Source organism: Empidonax traillii, unplaced genomic scaffold (genome assembly GCF_003031625.1).
Source record: "Empidonax traillii isolate 1590-97213 ecotype Southwest subspecies unplaced genomic scaffold, ASM303162v1 scaffold196:size3368384, whole genome shotgun sequence".
Lineage (NCBI taxonomy): Eukaryota > Metazoa > Chordata > Aves > Passeriformes > Tyrannidae > Empidonax > Empidonax traillii.
In genome coordinates, this window is record NW_020955389.1 from 1,729,819 (window position 1) to 1,750,372 (window position 20,554).

The 20,554-nt window shown below is 39.8% G+C and overlaps 2 protein-coding genes across 3 annotated transcripts in view; one reads left to right on the plus strand and one right to left on the minus strand.

Annotated features, from left to right (window-relative positions):
* Nucleotides 1-10,928, plus strand: part of STX17 (syntaxin 17) — a 31,995-nt gene extending 21,067 nt beyond the window's left edge. For both annotated transcript variants that reach the window (XM_027886818.1, XM_027886817.1), the window contains exons 4-8: nt 219-438; nt 4,938-5,056; nt 5,139-5,189; nt 7,173-7,259; nt 7,980-10,928. In XM_027886818.1, coding sequence (XP_027742619.1) covers nt 219-438; nt 4,938-5,056; nt 5,139-5,189; nt 7,173-7,259; nt 7,980-8,219 — 717 coding nt within the window. In that variant the 3' untranslated portion in view covers nt 8,220-10,928. The remainder of the gene's footprint in view (nt 1-218; nt 439-4,937; nt 5,057-5,138; nt 5,190-7,172; nt 7,260-7,979) is intronic.
* Nucleotides 10,929-13,015: 2,087 nt separating this feature from the next.
* Nucleotides 13,016-20,554, minus strand: part of ERP44 (endoplasmic reticulum protein 44) — a 51,109-nt gene continuing 43,570 nt past the window's right edge. Inside the window, exons 9-12 of the mRNA XM_027886816.1 lie at nt 19,447-19,558; nt 18,850-18,991; nt 15,790-15,892; nt 13,016-13,606 (exon numbers count right to left, since the gene is read on the minus strand). Of these exons, the coding sequence (XP_027742617.1) occupies nt 13,505-13,606; nt 15,790-15,892; nt 18,850-18,991; nt 19,447-19,558 (459 nt within the window). The 3' untranslated portion in view covers nt 13,016-13,504. The remainder of the gene's footprint in view (nt 13,607-15,789; nt 15,893-18,849; nt 18,992-19,446; nt 19,559-20,554) is intronic.

Sequence of the window (20,554 nt, forward strand, 5' to 3'; positions counted from 1 at the left end):
AAAGGAAGATGGGTGTAGAGGAGAGATGACCTGGAACACAGGCATTGCTTGAAATCTGGGAGTGTTGAGGGATTTTTGGTATTAGTTTGCTAAAACGTAGAAATGGCACTTCTAAAGATTATTTAAATATCCTAACCATGATAGTTACTTCCCAAGCGCTGAAGATGGCTGGTACACAAAATAGTTGGCTGCAGAATAACTCTTAATACTGTTTACAGCAACTCCGTGCCAGTATAAGAGAGATGGAGAAACTCTGTTTGCGAGTCCGACAGGAAGACATCCCAGGTCTGCAGAGAATGATAAATCCTGTTAAAGAGGAAGCTTCATTTGCCATTAGAGACTTCCTGCAGCTGCATTCTGAATCTGCAGAAGAACTTAAAAGGCAACTTGAAGGACAGGAGGATGCCTCTTTAACCAGATCTGCAACTGTAGGAGGAGGTAGTAGAATTTAATCTCTGTATTTTTTGTATCTCTATCATTGTATCCAGTATGGAATTTTGCTGACCAGATATAAATGAAGTAAACAAATGAGGTTTCAGTTGAATAACAGCTGTTAATCAAGAAGTAGATTTCTTTCTCTATATCACACTTTTGTCATGACCTGTGACTAAATTTTGGTAAGTGGAAAATGCTTAAGTATCTTAAGGAATTAAATAGTGGTGGCCTTCCATGAGAAAGATACTGTAAGCATGATTAACAAGTTAACCATCTCGTGGTTGAGCAGGGAGAAAAGTAGATCTGAGGACTGGCCTTGATTTCAAGAATGTCATGTGCAGTAGTATCAAAAAAACATTGTGAACGTCAAGATCTATCAAATAGAGAATCATGGAATGGTTTGGGTTAGAAGGGAACTTTAAAGATCGTCTCGTTCCAGGCCCCTTGCCGTGGCAGAGGCACCTTCCACCAGACCAAGTTGCTCAAATCTCCATTCAGTGTGGCCTTGAACATTTCCAGGGATGGGGCATCCACAACTTCTTTGGGAAGCCTGTGCCAGTGCCTCACCACCCCCATTGTAAAAATTCTATCTTACAAGGCTGCCAGAAAAGACTGTTAGGCTTCTAACATATGAATCTTGACCTCTTCAACACCTTCCGCATCTTCTAGTTGGTTGTTCAGTAGTTTGTCCTAATATCTTTGTGGATCTCAAAGTCTGACTATTTGCACATTCTGCTGACTCAGATCACTGAATCGCTTCTCTTGCAGCCCTCTGGGACCATCTTATTCAAGTTCTCAAAAATGTGCTTGAACTTTCAGAGGCAGTTTCTTAGATGTTGTGGAGTGAATTTTGTCAGACTTTCAGGCCCTAAATAGGCCTAGCTCATCTAAATATTTTTAACAGGTTCTCATTATGTTTCAGCCTATCTCTTTTTTTCTTTCTTGTTTCAATTAATTGCACCAAATACCTGATTACATCTACCTGTTTGTATAAAGACTGACTGAATCTTTCTTTGATTGTGTTGAGTCATCTGTAATTTTCTTTCTTTGCCTGGCAATGCACTTACACTTCACTTTTCTTCATCTAACTTCAAAAGCATTCATAGAAACTTCCTTGGTACCACTTATGTCCTAGTCTTTCTGATATTAATATTCTGTGCTTATATTATCCTTGTACTCATACTGTGTGTCAAATTCTTGATATCCAGGGCGTTGGAGAGCTCTTGCTGAAGCCATAAACAGTTTCCTCTGCATCAGGACAATTCGGTGTCATCTTCAGTGTAGCCTATTTTGTTAGTGTCTCCTAGCAATTCTGAAGTCCTTTATCTTTAAGGAGCTTCTTCCACGTAGTTTCTGTTAATAATTTTGCTCACTCTGTTGACGTCTCTTTTAGGGGGAGCACTTTGTCTTCAGTATTCAGTGATTCCTTTCATACATATTAGCCAATGCTTTCAGTCTGTTTGTGAGCTCTTCTCGGTTACGATCAGAAGTAAATTTAAGATACCTCTTCTTTTGGGATTTTTCTGCAGTTGTTCTCAGTACATTCTGGTATTTAATTGGAAAGGCCTTGTCCTGGCTTACACTGCTTTTCTAACAGTTACACAGGTGGCAAATGGGAACCAGAGTTTAATTTCAAAGAACGGGGTGGCTTTTGAAATCTGAAATACCTTTGAAGTATGGAGGACATTGAGCATAACAGCACTTCAGAAAGACAAGACATTGATCAGAAAGATTGGGATGGGAACAGAAATGAATATGGAAATAATTCACCCCATTTAAAGTGAAAGAGACAGACAGGCAGACAACTAAATACAATTAAACAGATATTTTTTTCAAGTTTTCCTGCCTGTGAAAGCAGCTCTGTTGAATTGCTAACACAGACACAATATATTGCCTATTCTTTTGTGCTTAGAGCCTGCCGTCCTGAAAGCAAATCTTGGCTGTTGATCTTAATCAAAGGAGCTTCAGTACACCCATTCTTTGTAGCATGTTGCTTCCCATCTGGTAGAGAAGGAAGGAGTTTACAAATTCAAATCTCTCATTTAGAAGACATGTCAGTGATACGATACAGTCCCTTCCCCCATTCACTACCCTGAGCTGAGGGCCAATAGAAATGGAATTTAATTGCATATTAAACAAATATTAACAAAAGGTGAGACTCCACTCTTGAAATTACTAAAATCTTCTAAGCAACATATTGAATCTTCCAGAGCATTAGATTTTTATCTCAAGTGTAATGAGGTGCAAAGCTGCTCTGTGAAATCTGCAAAGGTTTTTTGTATTATTGCATTTCTGTGGAGATGCTGTAAGTGAACTGGGGGAGCCACTTCCATTCTCAGTTCTATTAAAATTGGTTAGACTTGATAAAAAGTGAACTAGTGAATATAAATTTCTTACTCATACTTTCAGTCCAAATGTGGCCACCTCTTACCCTTCTTGTTCTTTACCTTAATTTTTTATAGTGAGTAAAGAATTTTCTTAAGGAATTTTTTCCCACAAATGTTTAGTTATTAGAAAATGATAACATGTAAACCTGCTTACAATTTTAATGTCTCTTGAATGAGTGTAATGCAAAACTTTGGTATAATTTATACACCTTCAAGGATGTGCTTTTCTGCAATAGGTCAGCATAGATTGTTAGGGACAGACCAGAGCAGAGTCTTGTGAGAAGGCAGTTTTGCTTAATGAGCTTTTTATTTTACTTTTGAATTACAAATATTTTAATTTCAACCAATTTAGCATGCATGTGGCTGATTAGTGAAGAGTACACTTTTCTTGGGAGAAGAAATTTGATTTTGAAGTAGGATTGTATGAGATTGAAATGGACTACTCAAACCCAATGATAAATGTCAGAGTATGTAGCAGAACTGTTTTCTCAAAAAATGCACCAATTTGCATATATGATTAATTATACTGAAAAGGGGAAACCAATATTTTAGAACTGAGTATAAACCCTTAATTAATTTGAGGTTATAAATCAGAAATATGTTCTGGAAGAACAGGTGATGATTGTAGAATGTGAAGTGTCCATGTCTGCATTCTTGAAGAAAAAGGAGTAGACATAATTAGAAAGAAAACCACGCACAAATTAACCCCCCAAATTACTTACTGTATGGTTGTTACTCTGCTTACTTAGCAATTATTAACTGAATATCAACTTCACTGATGTTAGACTTTATTGATCTGAGAGGGGGAAGATTAGGACCTTAATGTGTTTTGAGATACTGGGATAAAAATGTTGAGAAATGGACAAATGTTATGAAAATGTATAATTTTTATTTTATCTTAGAATAATTCCATGAATACGCATGCACTGTTACTGACTTTGTAATGAATATTTTTTTTTTTGTTTTCCGTTGTTCATATCTGTTGTTGTAACAGTTGTATAATATTATTATCGTACCTCGGCACATTCATTGATTCTAAAGATTTTAATACAGTATTTACATTTTAGTATTGTCAGACACATCTAACCAGCCTTCCCCATAATAAGCTTTCTCTTGAGACCACCTTCCCAAGGAAGGAAACACGTGTCCTACTGAAGTAGTGATCTCCCTTCAGAAACTGAAGTTATCTGAATTAACATGATCTTTGCACTGTGTTTACATACATTCTCCAGTCTGCCATTCAGATTTTCAAGCTCTCTTCCTTAATCCCTGTTACAAAAAGCCAAACTTGTTTCTTTTTATTCTTTATTACCACTTAATTACTTTATATATACCACAGTTATACACATGTCCATTACATCTGTAATGGCTCTTTGACTGGAGGAGGAACGTGTGTGTCTGTTCATTGCATCTGCTCTCCCCTCTGCCACCTCACTGTCTGTCATTCCCCCTTTTTTCCACTGTACTTTGTCCTAATGTCTTCTGCATTTGGTCCAGGTGATTTAGAAAGGAAGATACTTGAGAATATCCCCTGTACAGCCCTGAGCTGCAAATGTTTGTCATCCTCACAGTTCTGTTACCCATCCAGATCCGACACTGAATGCTGGGCACCGTGTTACTTGGTTTTCACCGCTTTTACTTTGGAAGTCTTTTCCTCCAGATTCTTTTAGTCCCAAAAGGCTGAAAATCAAACCAGTGGCATGATAATCTCTCGTAAAGTGAATAACTGCCTGTTCAGTTTTGGAAGCGCAGTGTTTTATGTGCCATATGTATAATGAAAAGTTTTTGTCCCAGGCTCGGTTTTCTTAGCCCAGTCGATACAAAATTATTGAAATGATCTTGAATTCAGGAATAGAATTTATTATCATTCTCAGGACTGGTTGTGAAAGTGTGCTAATAGAAATGAATCTACTTCTTTGTCAGTAACATCCTTTTAAGAAACTGTCCAGTGCTGTGAGTAAGACTTCTCCCTATATGATCATTTTCAGGGCTGTTCCTTGGCTTGAATTAGGTCAAGTATCAGCTTACTCTTGAGAAACTTTAAGAGTGAGGTTTGCACATCACCTGCATTCTGATTCAGTGCATTTATTTATAAACATCCTGTTTCTGATTCAGAAACTTTATATAACGTGGAAGTGAACGACGGCTCCCAAAGTTTAATCCAGGTCTACTCCCGCCTTCCGGAAATACCTCAAGAAGAAAATGCAGCTGAATCCTGGGAAAGTTTAGAAGGGGTATGTAGGAACTCCCTTACTGCACATTGGTGCTCTTGTTTTTAGCAGCGATTACAAAATAACATTTGCTTTTCATTTGTAGGACTTGATTGAGCTCAGCCAGTTGGTGACTGATTTTTCTCTCTTAGTCAATGTAAGTATTAATTCTGTGTTCTATCCTGTGCAGAGCCTTGTGCAAAAAGAGGGTGAATGGGTAACTCCTAGGTGGGGACAAAAAAAGATGAGCAATACTTTTGCCCATAGTCTGCTCAGACTGAGCTAGTATCACTTTATCAGTGTGACAGAACAGCAAAATAACATTAACAAAATAACAATAACATTTATTCAGTCCAATATTCAAGACTACAGAATCCTAGTCACTGTTAGGAACTTCAAGAAGATGCCAGTAGAGGCAGAGCAGTTCCCCCACAGTGAGCTGAGATGCCTGCACAAAGGTGCTATCTTTGCTGCTTGGGACCGATGGTAAATACAGCTACAGTTTCCAAGATGGGACATTAGACACTTTCCAAAGTTGTAAGTGATGCATATTATATTTGCAAAAAGAATGTCCAAAACCATTAGTTTAACTGCTGCTCTGTCTGGTTAGAAAACTAACACGTCTTCCTTCCCTACATCAGTGACTCATTGCTACAGGTGTCTTTGTGGCTCTGCTGTGGATTCAGGCTCTGCCAAGGTAACTTTCTGAGGAGGCAGTAGTCTGCTGCTTCAGCACTAGCGCTGGTAGTTGCTCCTACATTTTGTGACCAGAACAACTACAGTGTTCTAGCCAGTGCACGTGGCCACAAGCTGAACCTCAGTAGAAGCTCTAGTGTTGTCTGCAGACTTCTACCCGTTTATTTGTACAATTTCTGACTGTAATGGTGGCAACAGCCTTCACTGCACAGGGTGGGTGTTTCTCAGGTTCTTCTTCTTACTTAATCAAGAGTACTAGAAAAATCCCTTACTTTTATCATAACTTTCCCTGCCCTCACAGTACTGCCAAAATGTCTTCAGCATCCACACTCAGTTCCCAATGTTTAGTTCTTCCTGTGCCACAGGGAATTTAAATGCACAGTTCCCATCTCCTAAGAGAGTTCTTTAATCTCCTTACTGTTGGGTTACTAGGGATAAATAAGCTAGCTTTTATCCTTTCTGCTGAGTATGTGCTGCTTCACCTATACAAAAAAAACAACTAAGAACTATTAGACTGGAGAGGGACTGCAAAAATTTTCATTCAGTGTCCTAAAGGTTAAAGCAACAGGTCCTGTTCCCAGGACTTTCTGTATTTTACACATAAATATCATTAGATATAATACCAAGTATCTAAAGCGTGTGGCCTGCATAACAGGTAAAGATACCAGAGCTGGTGGACTCAGCAGTTTCTGAATTAGAAAGAGGCAAAACAGAATGCCTTTTATTTTAAGCTGAAAATCAGCCGTCTCATTATTTTGTGACATAAAACAGGCTGGGTACTGTTGAGATTAAAATAAGAACAAAGAAACCCACAGACCTCTTTATCTTCTGCTCCAGTGTTCCCTGAGAGACACTGCAGGGGAATCTGACTGCATTTGGAGGAGGGATGGAGTGTTTTTGTAAAATCAAATTGTAAAATACAGAACAAGTATATTTTCAGTGCGCTCACTATTTGTAAAGTTAAGTCACTGTTTTTTAATGTCATAATTAAACACTTCTGCTTAGATTTCTTGATGCAGCTTTATATGTTGGAGTTGGTACTGATCTTATAAATGCTCTTTATAGAATATTTTTTTTAACATGAAACTCAGCAGGAAATGAAAAGGCTAGTTTGGATTATTCTTCCCTTTGGAATGCAAATTTATCTATTTACAGAAAAGATTTAGAAATCATATGTTTTGAGTTGTTTTCTCGAAGTGCAGCAAAACATTGTCTAATACCCCCACCATATTATTACTTAATAGCTTACATTTTTGTAAAGTAAGTGTGTAGTTTCAGCAGAGGTTATCAGATGCTAATCATGAAGCACCATTAAGGCTGCTGGGTGCAGTGTGTAGCAGATGAAAGTGGCTGTGGGGCCCTGATTACAGGCATTAAAATGGTGTGTACTGGCTCACTGCTGCTTCCCAGCAGGTTACCTCACTCATGATTCCTTTGCATCTAGTCTCAGCAGGAGAAGATTGACAGGATTGAAGACCATGTCAACAGTGCTGCTGCGAATGTTGAAGAGGGAACCAAAAACTTGGGGAAGGTAGGGATCTGCTCCTGCTGGTGAATCAATGGTACTCTGCCTCCCAGCAATCCTCTGTATTAACCCGATTGATCTGCCGTCTTTAATGCTGAGGGAACCAGCAATTAAGGAAATAAGGAAGAAATGACCCACAGGTAGCAGGGGAAAAAAAAAAACCAATCGATCTCTCTTGTAATTTTCTATCACATCCAGGCTACTAGGAAATACAATTATTTAATTTTTGGGGGGCTTTTTTTAGTGCTGTTCTGAGGCTTCTTTGGTTTACTTGCAAAGATGAGCGCATTCAGTCACTGGCTCGCTAGAATCACATAAACATAGAAAAAGAGGTTGATAACACCATGTAATTTCCATACCATTCCCTGTAGATGTCTGTTGCTAACTAAGTCCCAAGCCTTGAGTCAGACACCTTACGAAAAGTCTGAGCATTTTCTGAGTTTCTTGTTTGATTTAATGATGGGGGCCAGGTAACACCCAGTGTGCAAAATCAGCCAGAACCATGTGAAAGGATCTGGTTCACAATTGCATACATGAGACAGCTCAATTTTGAATTGTTTTTAGTACATTCTGTCATACCTGTGGGATAGGCGAGCATCTTTTTTTAAATACTAATTTGTAAAGTTTATTTATCACTGAGCATTCAAGTAATTGCCAAGAGCAGTGAGGGAAAAATGCACATCGCCACAGGCAAGTATTCTAACTATATTTTTTTTTCCTTTACAGGCTGCAAAATACAAGCTGGCAGCTCTGCCTGTGGCAGGTGCAGTCATTGGTGGAGTGGTGGGGGGTCCCATTGGTCTCCTTGCAGGCTTCAAAGTGGCAGGAATTGCAGCTGCACTTGGCGGTGGGATTTTGGGCTTCACAGGTGGAAAATTGATACAAAGGAAAAAACAAAAAATGATTGAGCAGGTCTCTTCCAGCTGTCCAGAGCTTTCTCACCAAAGTGCCAAAAAATCCAGCTGAAGTATCAGTTCATTATGGCCAGGAACAAGTGTAGCAGCCATGCTAATGACAGACTTGGAGCCTTATGCTTCAAATACAAGGCTGAATTGTGTGGATTTTGATGACATTACTGTTCCTTGGGAGGGCTGAAACAGTCATGTCAGAATTTCTCTTTTCAGACACGGTGACATCAGTCCTTTGAAAATTATGTGGATAACTTAATTAGAAAATTCTTAAGTGAGCTACATGCACGGCTGTAATGACGGGTGGCAGGTGCTTCATGCCAAATTTGCACAAACTGTCTTGCAGACAATATAAAGAGAGATACTTGGAAAACCCTAGTGCTTTCCCATAAACACCATAAGAAGCTGGAGCTTTGATGGTAGTGCTCCAAAAAAAAACAAAAAAGGAAATAAATGCCATCAGTCTTTCATGGTCATAGTATTTTAAATTTACTTTCACTTATCCGGATGCCCAGACTCTTCCTGTGTACATCCCCAGGATATGACTGACTATGTGTGTTTAGTAATGCACAGGGAAGTGTCAGCTGTCATGAGAGAAGGTGAAAATCTTGGATGAGCAATATGGAAAAAGTCATGTATATATATCATGTGTCACATATATCACATCTGCCTCCATCAGCCATATCAGATCAGCATCAGAATCAGGTTTTCCTCTTTTTCAGGTACCTTTTTTTTTTTTAAAATTTGTAAACTCCTCACCTTGCTCAAAGTATAGGTGTGAATTAAAAGTCTAAGCAACAACCCTGTAGGACTGCTGCTGGAGGATGGTAATTTTCCATAGTTGTTCAACTCCTTGGCTTGTCCTGAGTACACCATACAGGTTGAAGAGCCAAGCTGTGGCATTCTGAACCTGAAGCCTCATCTTGCTTAAGCGGCACTTACTGCAAGATGCTGCCCTTGCGTCTCGTCTCCTGGCACCAACAGCACTCCGGTGGGAGAGCTGAACAGCTTCCCTGGAAGGCGGTGCTGCAGCCAGGCCTACTCCCTCAGCAGTCTGTTATTCCCTCCAGGGTGGCATTAGGCACCAGGTCAGCGGCAGGCGAGGCCCCTTGCATGGTGGCAGTGCCAGCTGCATCCCCAGAGGATGGGACTGTGTCCAAAACATCAACCTGATACCGTTTACAATGGAAACCACCTCTTAACCACCTCTTGCATACAGTGCCAAAACATCTGCTTCCACCCACACTGTAGAGGAGCTGCTGAGCCTTTTCAAGGTTTTGGGACATGCTGTGGAGCCTGTATGGGGTGAGCTGCTGCTCCTGCTTTCGCTGGCTTTTTATAGTGGTTACTTATTATCTTACCACCCTTAAGAAGCCTGATGCTTCTGAAGCTTCCACTGTTAAACACAGAAGTGTTAACGTGTTTTTATTGTCACATAATTGTACTATTGTCACATAATCTACTGTTTGGCACTTTCAGGACAGTTCCCAGACTATTGCTGCTGCTGTTTAGGGGGAACGGAAATTGAGGTTTGGAAGCCACTTTTTAAAGTTCTTAGATTGGTCAATTCATCCTGAACTCTGCTTGAGTCCAGTTTTATTAGGTGCACACTGAAGTCAGTGTTTAGATAAGTGTTCCCCTAGCAGGGAACACTGTCCAAGGAAGCGTCCTATAGAAAGAGCTCCTTGTCGATAACCACTACTTTGATATCATCACTGGAAATCACTGTCTGCTAATGCCAGATGATGGGTTTTTGTGCCTAGAGACATTGTTAGCAACTGTTAGTTACAGCACAAATAACTTCTTCTGAGCAGTTCTTCCTTATTGCTTTTAAAATACTGAAATTGCTATCAGCCAGAACATTACATCTATTTTAAGTAGGTCTGAGGCTCAGGGAAGCAATGTGTGCAAGAACAGTTTTCACCAGTAATTGCAGACATTGTCAAAACTGCATTTGTTAAAGCCACGGTGCCTGCATTGGTAAAATCAGCTGGAGTGCAAAACATAACCCGAGTAATTCAGCTCATTTGTTCCTGACCAGCAAAAAGCACTTTTCTTTAAATGCATCTACGTCGGCTGTAAACAGAGTTAATGAGATTGTAACAACTTCATAGTCTGTTCGTTCCTTTGATATTTATTTTCCACATTGAAAGGAAGACACTAAGAAAAAAAAAGTGTTTTTAATCAAAAACTGTGGTTGATTCTTTGTATGATTTTAAACTGCTGTATCTGCTTTCCTACTGTATGCTGTGAAACCTCCTGCATTTAAAGGACAGGAGCCCCATCAGAGATCTTGCGGACTCCATCCTCTCCCCGCAAGCTGAATTAATGCCAGGACAATCTAAATTCCTAAGACTAAATTCCTACCCCAGCTTATACAAATTCAGCTTGATATGCACACAGTTTATGAAATGTCTAGCATGAGAACTGTTCTTCCCCCTTGCGTTTTTAAGGAAGCAATTTCAAAGCATTGTGTACACACTAGATGTGGGAGTCTATTATTTAAGCTACAATCTTTTAAAATAGGTGGGTTATTTACATATGTGAAGAAACATCAGCATCTGAGTAACCAAACTAGCATTTAAATTGCTAGGCACGTTAGTCAGAAGAATTGTAAGATATAAATAACTCTTTCAGACCAAATAAAAGATTTTTCCTATGAGACTGGCTGTAACATTTACTGAGAACTTTGTTGCTTATTTCCTTTCAGCGTCTAAAAAATTAATCCCTCTCAAGTTTTATATTATTAAAATAATCGCACTACCAAGATTTAAGAACCCTGTATTGAGTTACCAAACACATGCTTTAGCTATTGAAATATTTACATTGAATGAAATTAATACAAGTTCCTAAAATGCCACCTGCATCTAGCAACTCGTACACACATGCTAGCTTAGAAATGGACTTGGCAAGTTCAATTAAAAAGAGTTTGGAATAGTTTTATTCCATATAGGGATAATACTTATATTTTAACAACCTCACCTAAAAGCCTGAAAAGTGTTAGAGGGAGTGGTAAGCTGAGCACCAAATGGTTAAAATACAGATGCAGATGATCAGAGTCAAATGGCTCAGTTTGAAACACAACTCGGATTTTGTCCAGCACTTGCTCTCTCCAGGCAAATTCTCTGTATCACCAGACACATAAAAGTTCAAGTGACACTCAGCAGCATGTTAGGCAAGCACAGCTTGGCTTTAGCTGTTCAACCTTCTGCTTGCAAATAAAAAAGTCACTTGAACGCTGTCACAGCCAGGTCGCTGGTCATCCCTAACCCCGGAGAATCAGGTCCAACTCCAGTGAAGACACACTGAAATTACTGCAGTGTGTAACTCTCATGAAATGACACATTACAGCTAATTGTCCACCTAGTGCTTGGGATGCCAAAGCTCCGGGAACAAGTCCTTACTCTGAAAAACAAACTTGGATTAAGGAATGGCAGAGGGCGTTCATCTCTTTCACTTCCTAGCTGAAAGTACCTGTCCCTGGACTGCTGGGTGGATTACGAGGAGGCATCTTCCTCTAAAAAGAAGTTTTGACATCTCCCACCAAACAGCATTTATAAATAAGAAGCCTAAGGAAAAACAGGAACCTCAGAGGAGTAAGATGAGTACTTGCAGGCACCATGCAGGAATTGACTAAAATTTCGGATGCCAGAATTGTGTACCACCACCTGTAAAAAACAAGTGGCAGTCTTAAAACCACAACCAACTCACATCTTTAGACTCCAACTGGAAGGCAGTATGACTCAGCTGCCAAAAATGCTTGATTTGGCATGAGATGGAGAACAGAACAGGAGAAGGCCAAAAATGCAAATTCACAAAACCAACAAATTATACCTGTAAACAAAACCTTGCAGTACTTTTCTCAGCTCTTAACTATGCAGCTGCTCAGTTTGCTGTAGCCTAGTGTAGGTGGGTACTAGTGACTCTCTCCTCAGAATTGCTCCCTAGAAAGCTCCTGTTGCTGGTGCTGCAGGGGCTTGATTCAGGAGGCTGTCCTGGGATCAGCTTTTGCCAGTTTCACCAGACCCTGCAACCAGTCTTCTGTCAATAACTGAGCAGGCAGCATCCATAGCTGAGAGGCAGAAGGAATCCTGAACAGTGACTACACAAGTCAGGGTGCTCTTTCAAGTAAACCTGAACCCAGTGTTCCCCCTGTCCAGAGAACAAGCTCACTTCTAAGGACACTAAACCTTAGGGGCCCAAGTCAGGTCCCCGCTTCTTTGTAGTAAGTGTACTGTACAAATCCAGCACTAATTCATCTCCAGCAGTGCCCCACAAATTAACAGATGCTGTTCCATCTTACAGTTTCTATGAGTTCATCTCACCCCGCGGCTCCAAGATTCATTGAGAAAAGCCCATATTCTGGTGTAGTTTGTAAGAGAAAAGCAGTAATTCCTTCTTCAGAGCAGAATTCAAAGATTATGCAAAGAGTAAGGCACAAGCCAGACAAAGAGAGTAACAGAAAATTTGCAAAATTTGCAGTGGTTGTTTGAACAGTAAGTGGTTGTCTGCCAGGAAGGCAGGGATCTGGGGAAAAAACAAACAAACAAAAACCTCCCAGAGACTAATCCTAACATGCATGCAGATATTAATTTGGGACTGAGAAAACTCAGATGCCAGTCCAGCCCCAGTCCTCTCTTACTATGAAGGGTTTCCAACATTCAAATTCTTTTAACACAACCATGTGGGTAACACAGCAATCTAAATTCCAAGAAATCAGAGTAGGTCAATACAGCCCCTTCATTCAAAGTACAGCCATTATCATTGAAACCTTTCCTTTCCTCACTTGGTATTTTAATAGTCAGTTTTGTTTAATTGCTTGGACATTTACAGCCAGTAAATCACCACACAAGATTCTGTAAAACTTTAATTTATTCCCCTCCCAAGTATCCAGAATAGAAGACCCTCTTAAGTTGGAGAAAAATGTGACAAAGAAATAGATTACCAGGATAGCTGTTCACATGAAGAAGAAAAAGCACATACTACCAAGGTTACACAGAAAACAACCCAGAAGTCCTATTTAATGGGATAGTGCAAGTTAACAGCATGTCTCTGGCAAGGATACCTTCATTTGGATTATAAAAGTTTTACAGAACAGAGTTAGATCAAGAGTCTGGATGGGTCTCTGATATTTTACTATAGCATTAAGAACGTACTGTTTGAAAGATGCTGTACAGAATGACCCACCAAACAAATGTATTTACAAGCCTGGGGAGAAAAAATTATTTTTCAGTTTATTCAAAATAAAAATACACATAGAATTATGAAAATATAGGTTTACTATTTCCACCACACAGAAGTCAACGCTGCTGTCTGAAAGGCTTGCAAGATTATTTCAAGTTTTTAAAGTTCATCTTTTTCCCTCAATAAGGTGTACCTATGTTCACTGGGTGCCAGTTTCTGGAATGAGCTTTCTGGTGGGCTGCTTGCTAAATCCTGAATTGGCTGAAAAACAGAACAAACAGTAAAATAGTTTGTTAGACTAATTTTGATAACCATTCACCTCCATTAAATGAATTTCTAGCATTAATTATGGGAGTGCATGAATGTCCAGCATTCCCACAAATTAAATTTTGGGTTTTTTTCCTGGGAAGCCCATTATAAGCCCCACGTAGGAGGAACATACACGCACACACACACTAAGCACTTTAATAGTTAAGGATATTCCTTTTACTGGCACATCTCGAAGGTAATGCCAACACACAAGTGTCTGTACAAGTCACACAGAAGTATTTCAAATGTACCCCACTGTATATTTCTCAAGTCTGTCTACACTTGGTTTGAGGATATTCTAGTTTGTGTGTGTGTTTTATGAGATACACCAGGGCAAAAGGGCGAGTGCTGACAAAATATTTTAGAATTAGGGGTTTTATATGGAAACTAAAACACACCAAACCAACCAACCAACAAAAACAACAAAAAAAAGAAACCACAAAAACCCCAAAACAAATCTCTCTATGCAATTCAAGGGACATAGGTGACCTAAGCCAGCAGCCTCCAGTTTAGCTAGGGCCAGATTTCCATCACATGTGCATCCACAAGATGGCAGGATGCCATATGGAGATGAGAACATAAACATCCCAGGTTTTGAGTGCATTTCTCAAGGCAGAATGGAGACAAGAGCAAGCCTGCAGCTCCAGGCTCTGTGCCTGTGCCCAGATAGGCAGGCAGCAGGATCCAGGAACTCAGCAGATTCCTCTCTTCCTGGCCAAACCTCCTCCTCGCGGCAGGTGCCTCAGAGCGTCTCTTCCTCATGCACTCCTGTTCCCCTCCAAGCTGACAGACTGCCTGGCCTCTGCCTCAGTCTCCAGCCATTATTTCTGCATCTCCTCCTGTTGACTTGAATTCTCATTGCTCAATGAATTCCAGAGAAACACAGGGATCCACTAGTTAAATGAATTACTGCTGAGACAGTTCAGCCCACGTGTTTTCTTGGCCAGTCATGACAACATTCAAAAGCAGTCATTCTCCTGGCCAAGGCAAGCCCTCCAGGGCTTTCATGCTTTTAAAGCTTTTAGTTTTGAGCAGGGCGAGAGGAGGCTGCACTCAGAGGGCTGAGTGCAGTGCCACCCTTCCCATATCCCAGAGATGAGCAGCAAAATGACTCTGCAGCTATAAATGGTTTCCCTCACCCGTGGGTTCTCAGGTGGCCTAAGGCACCCCAAACACTAGGGCTCCAGGTCTCCTCTGGGACCAAAGTGGTTCCTTGAGCCCAGGCAATGCAACATGTAACTTGAAAGAAGTGTTTCAAATGGTTATCTCTTTAGACAGTGCCCAAGGTAATGAAAATGTTCCCTGACAGGCCATTACATCTGCACTTTTCAGCATGACACCAAGCACATGAGCTGAGTGGTGCATCAAGAAGATACAAGGCCGATTAAGACACACAAGACTGGGCTAAGCAGAGGGAATCACGACTGGTAATGTCCTTTCTTTCCTAACACTGAGGTGCTCCTGAGTTTTGTCTGGAGAGGGATCTAGTAGCTGAGTTCCTGAAGAGATCCCAGGACTGACTTCCTGGCATGTAATTACACAACATGACAACCTTGGAACAGAACCATGAGGAATCCAAACTGACAAGTGCAGCCTGTGAGCACTAATGATGCTGTTTGTTAACTGCATTAATAAAAGCAATAAGGCCTATTACTGCTTATCCATCTTTTCTTGATGCTCTAAGAATCTGCCTCCTGCTTGGATTGGCAGCTTTCATTGCTCTTTCCCCTTAGAAGCACGCTTTAATAGTGTGTGTGGAAATAAGGCAGCTATGATGTAGTATCAACTTTTGCACTGAAGTCACATGAGAATCATGTTAAGTCACATAACAGCAGCTCTGTGAGGTCAGAAGAGTCATCTACCCCCGGATCTGTTTCAGTGGAGAAAACATTATCCTTATAATTTTCCCTTATTCAAGGCAAATAGGTACCACACTGCCCCTTAATGCTCTCCTTGCCTTTACCCAAAGAAAGTTAAAGGAAGTGCCAAGCAGAAGGGGCAACATTAAGCTTCTGTAAACAGATTTCTCTTTCAGGAGACAGAGGTTAAAAGTACAAACATAGAAAGTACAGCTCTGATGAGGAGTAAAGGTCTTCACTAAATGGCCAAATTAAATATATTTGTTGTATCCTTACCTGACCAGGTGCTACATCAGTTGGATCCGGGCCATGATGAAACTCTCTATGCAGTTTTCCAGAATGCAAGTCTAGTACAAATTGCTTCAGTTTACCTGGAATTCTGGAACAAATTCAACAGAAACACCCACATGTTTATTACAAGTTAAGTCCAAACCCAGAAGATTTAAAGTGCACTGTTTAGAGTAGCCAACTTTTCTTTATCTGGCACACTATGCCCACTTTTAGGTGATTAATAGAGGACAGGAAGCCAAATGGTTTGCTAAGGTATCCTACCAGCTTCTTTTTCTTTCCACTGTCTCTTGAGAACACAGCAAGTATTTCATCTTTTCAATAACTCCCACAGAGTTGTACCAGCCAATAACTTCATTGTATACTCCCTTCAGCTCCCCACTAACCGTAATGTAAGAGGGAACAGCAGGTTCCAAATGCACAGCTTACAGATCCAAATGACAGTTGGGTACCAGTATTGACAAAACATCTTTGAAAGGCTCTCTACTGCCTCAACAACTGCATATACACCGGAGATATGCACTAAGAGGATGTCAATGTAAATCTAAACTGAGATCATCTACTGTCACCCACAGCAAATGTGCTAAACTACAGCATCCAATTTTGTTTGTGGAACGTAAGATGGACTAAAAATCTCAAAGTGAAGAGTTGATCTAGTAAATATTATAGATGAGATAAAAAACTATAACGAGCACTATGCATGCAATCAAAAGGTAATGTCTGAATGGAGACAGGTTTTGTAGGAAGTCTTTCATCAAATCAACTATTACATTTAGGAAAGAGGAACAAAGTGTGGTCAGACAAGCTATCAGCAATATTTCAGATAATCAGAAAACTCTGTGCATAAAATGCAGCATAATAGAGTCAGTATCACTACAGCAGTGTCTGTAACTGATCAGTATTACAGTGGTACTTTAAGGGGTCTCCTCCCTTCCCAGGTAAGATTAGGAATTGCTACTGATAAAGAGAAGGAGGTTCATTCTAGCCTGGTGATAAGGACAGCAGAATTATTGCTCTCTGCTTTACCTTGGGCTCCTGCCCTCTGCTAGGTCAGGCACACTGCTGGAGACATTCTCCTTTCCTAATGCAACAAGGGCACTTGGTGCCTACAGCCTCATGTGGCTCAGCCTCTTCTCGCTGAGAATCTACTGTTGAACACTCACTGCTATCATTTCCAACCTGGAACAGCAGGATGAATAGGGACAGGTGCCCAAAGCTGATGGTAAAATATTGAGTGATGGTCTCATTTTCCTATGAAATGCCCATTCTCCAAAAAAATACGAACTTCCTAAGGAGAGAGGAAATCTTGTAGTGTGTGCCAGTTCTGAAAGTGCCATATCCAAACACTATTGGCTGGTGGCAGCACTGAGATTACAAGAGACAGCCTGAGGTCAGTTTGTGAAAGAGTCCAGCAAATACACTAAACTGACAGACATCCAGGTAGATGAAAGTCTCAGAATTAAGATTCTACTTATTATTAAAAACCAAAAAGCCTCCACAAACCTGACAAAAAAAACAACAAACAAACCAAACACAAAATTCAAACCACATACACAAGAAGATATCACCCCAGGTGCTCGAAGCTCTCCTTGCTTTGTTAGATATTTCTATGTATCAGCTCAACCTCCTAGAGTAAGGTTGAATAATTATTTATCATTAAGCGACTGTCTACAATCCTGACATCTCTTTCAGCTTCATTTGTATGTAACAACTGGTACACATCAAGCAAGTAGCTCTTATTATTCTGACAGTTTCACAGAAACAGAAAGTGTACGAAACATAAAAGTCTAAACTAAACATCTCTATTGCCCACATAAGAGATATTAATTTATTTTAGGGCTGTTTAAAAAGCGGCAATAAAAAGAGTGTTTTTAAAATGTAAATATCCTGATATTTTTTTGCTGGCACATGCGGTGAACACAATATTCCAAAGAAATAGGAACACAAGGAGACCGATAGTCACTATCAGGATTTCAACATACATGGCTTCAGATATTTGAACGCACCATTTAAGATATATCAAACTGAGACCACATTTAATAAGCCTGTGGAGAACTACAGAAAGAAGCTAAGTTCAAACCCTCCTTCCAAATGTCAACATTTCAGGTAGAAAAATGTCTCCTGGAATGGCAGAATCAGACATGGGATTACGTTCACATTGCATGCTAAATCTGAGCTTTGAATCCTTGGCTTTGACAAAAACAAAATACCGAGCCTAGGCCTCCAACCAGGACTTAAGAGGCAGTGTATGTGCAGGTACCTCCTTTGAGACAGAAACTGGAGTTTTAACATCCAACCAGAAGACAAAGACAGAGCACTTGTCTAAGCCTGAAAGCCCCTGAAGAGAACGTTTACACATCTTCATTCCTCAACTGAGCCATGAGAGACAGAACAGCTGCTTCCAAGGGAATGCAACATAAAGAGACAGGCTGATGTAATGAGGATTATCACAGTGGCATATCACACCTGAGCATTCTCATACTTTGCTCTCACATATTTCATCCAGATAAGTATGACAGTGATGGTCCATTTTCCAAGTTGCACTTGGAAGATTTCTAAAATCCACACAATAGGGATTTCTCTGCTAGCTTTCCAGATTTAGACTAATGCAGGAAGGTTAGAATTACACAGCAGGAAAAGCTGAACTGATAGGATGGGAATTCTTACATGGTGCATTTTACAGTAATCACTGAATAACAGCACTTACACATTCCATGTAGTATTTTAAATCTATTAAAGTTAACTGATATATCTAGATCACTACTAAAAATACCATGCCAGGCTCCAAGTGCCTAACTAAGACAGAAAACAGCAAAACTTCGAAATAAAAGACTGGCATCTGAAAACTTAACATGAGATTCTTTTCCTCCATAAAGTAATACAAATCCATTCAAACAATGGCTTCAACACCAACTCATATTGCTTTTAGGCTTTGACACTGAATCACACAGATTTACTCATCTTCCTACCATAGCACTGACTGCAGTATGAACACACACCTTTTCCTTTGTCCTTCTCAAATTAAAATGCATCAAGAAAAATACTTACGACAAGTCACTGAAGTCTGGAAAGACATACATGTGCCTAAAGCTATCAATGGCAATGACAGGACAGTCTGCTGGAGTCTTCTGAATGTGCAGGAGTGGGTGCCTGAATTTGTCACAATCAGCATGGAGGAAGTTTATTGTACCTTAAAATCGTGAGCAGACAAAAATCCATATTAAAACTTATTTAGTATTATCTCGAATCCCTAACAACTTTCATAACTATTATAAAGGTGGAGATATTAGATACAATATGCAAAACTTAAAAATAGATCTAAATTTTTAACTAACTCAACCAAAATAACATTTTCTTAAGTGTTTTTTTTCCTCCATATTACAAACTAAAGCTTTGTTTAATGCCCTCTCAAACTGCATTAAGTCATTTAGACAAGAAGGATTTCTGAAAGTTACTTACTAATAAATTGTGTATCTACTTTAATAATTTCCAAAGGAGTGAGTCCTCACTGTCAGAAGTGCATAAAGCCCTCTGGCTTCAAGAGTTTTAGCTAGGATTCTGTTTGGTCTTTGCTTCCACTCTACTGAGTTGCCTGAAAAAAAATTATACCAGTAAAACCAAGAAGCAGTAAGAGTTATTACAAACCTTTTTCACCTATTAATTGTCGTGCAACCTCCTGTTGGAATTTCTCTAAACTCTCCAAGTCATCTTTCATGTGGAAAAGTATGAGAAAAGGAAGGCCTTCTTCTGTCAGTTCCTGCAGAGAAAACAAAGGACAAATCTCATTTCTTCCTTTTCTTCAGGGCACTTGGGTGATTACAGGAATTTTCAAATTCAGTGAGATCTCTACTTTAAAAGACAGACGAAAGAACAAGACTAAAGATTAACTGCTGACCCTTCCTCTAAGATACCTGAGTGATACAGTTAACCAATGTTTCCTTCCTCATATACAGCAGATAAAGGATGACAGTATTTCATTATCAGTATTTCAGGAAGGGATACCCTTGCATTGGAATACTTGCATGGAAGAAATAACCCAATCCTGAGAAAACATATCACCTTCACAGAAACCACAATAAGGCCTGAGTATGAAATGCTACAAAAGCCTGAGGGTGTATTCTAGACCCAGTCCCAGCTTGTTCTCATAGTAAGGTGGTGCTTTCGTAGCATAACACAATGAACAAGTATCTTTAAATAACCCTATCCCCTCCTCCCAATAAATATAAAATCAGAAACTAATGAGACAGCCATATCAGTCATGATCTTCTGCCAGTAAGTGTGTCCTGACCGGTCATCTGTGTAACACTACTGTTAAATTTACAGGTTTATATATTACTAAAATTGATGAAAAAATCTCTGTGCCCAGGGACAGATAAACACAGGAATTCCTTGAATAATTTATTCAAGATTTTTCTTTTGCCTAAATCCAAAACACAAACAATATGCACTTCCTTGCTTCAAAAGTGATTTTTAGGCACTTAAGAACATCAGCTCAACTCGCTACAGGCTGATTGAAAAAAAATCATCATTTATCATCTAAGAAATGCCTGGAGTTGTCTTTTATTTGCACAACTGGTGTAACAGCCAAATGCTGCTATTGCTTTGATTCTAGCCTGTAACAGCATAAAAATTGTGCTTTTTGAGAAAGACAGCACTGGTTCATTCTGCCATCAAATAGAAAAATTTCTTCAGAAACACTTTCCCTGTCAGTAGGCAGCCAGTTACACAGTGTACATGAAATGGTTGTCCTTCC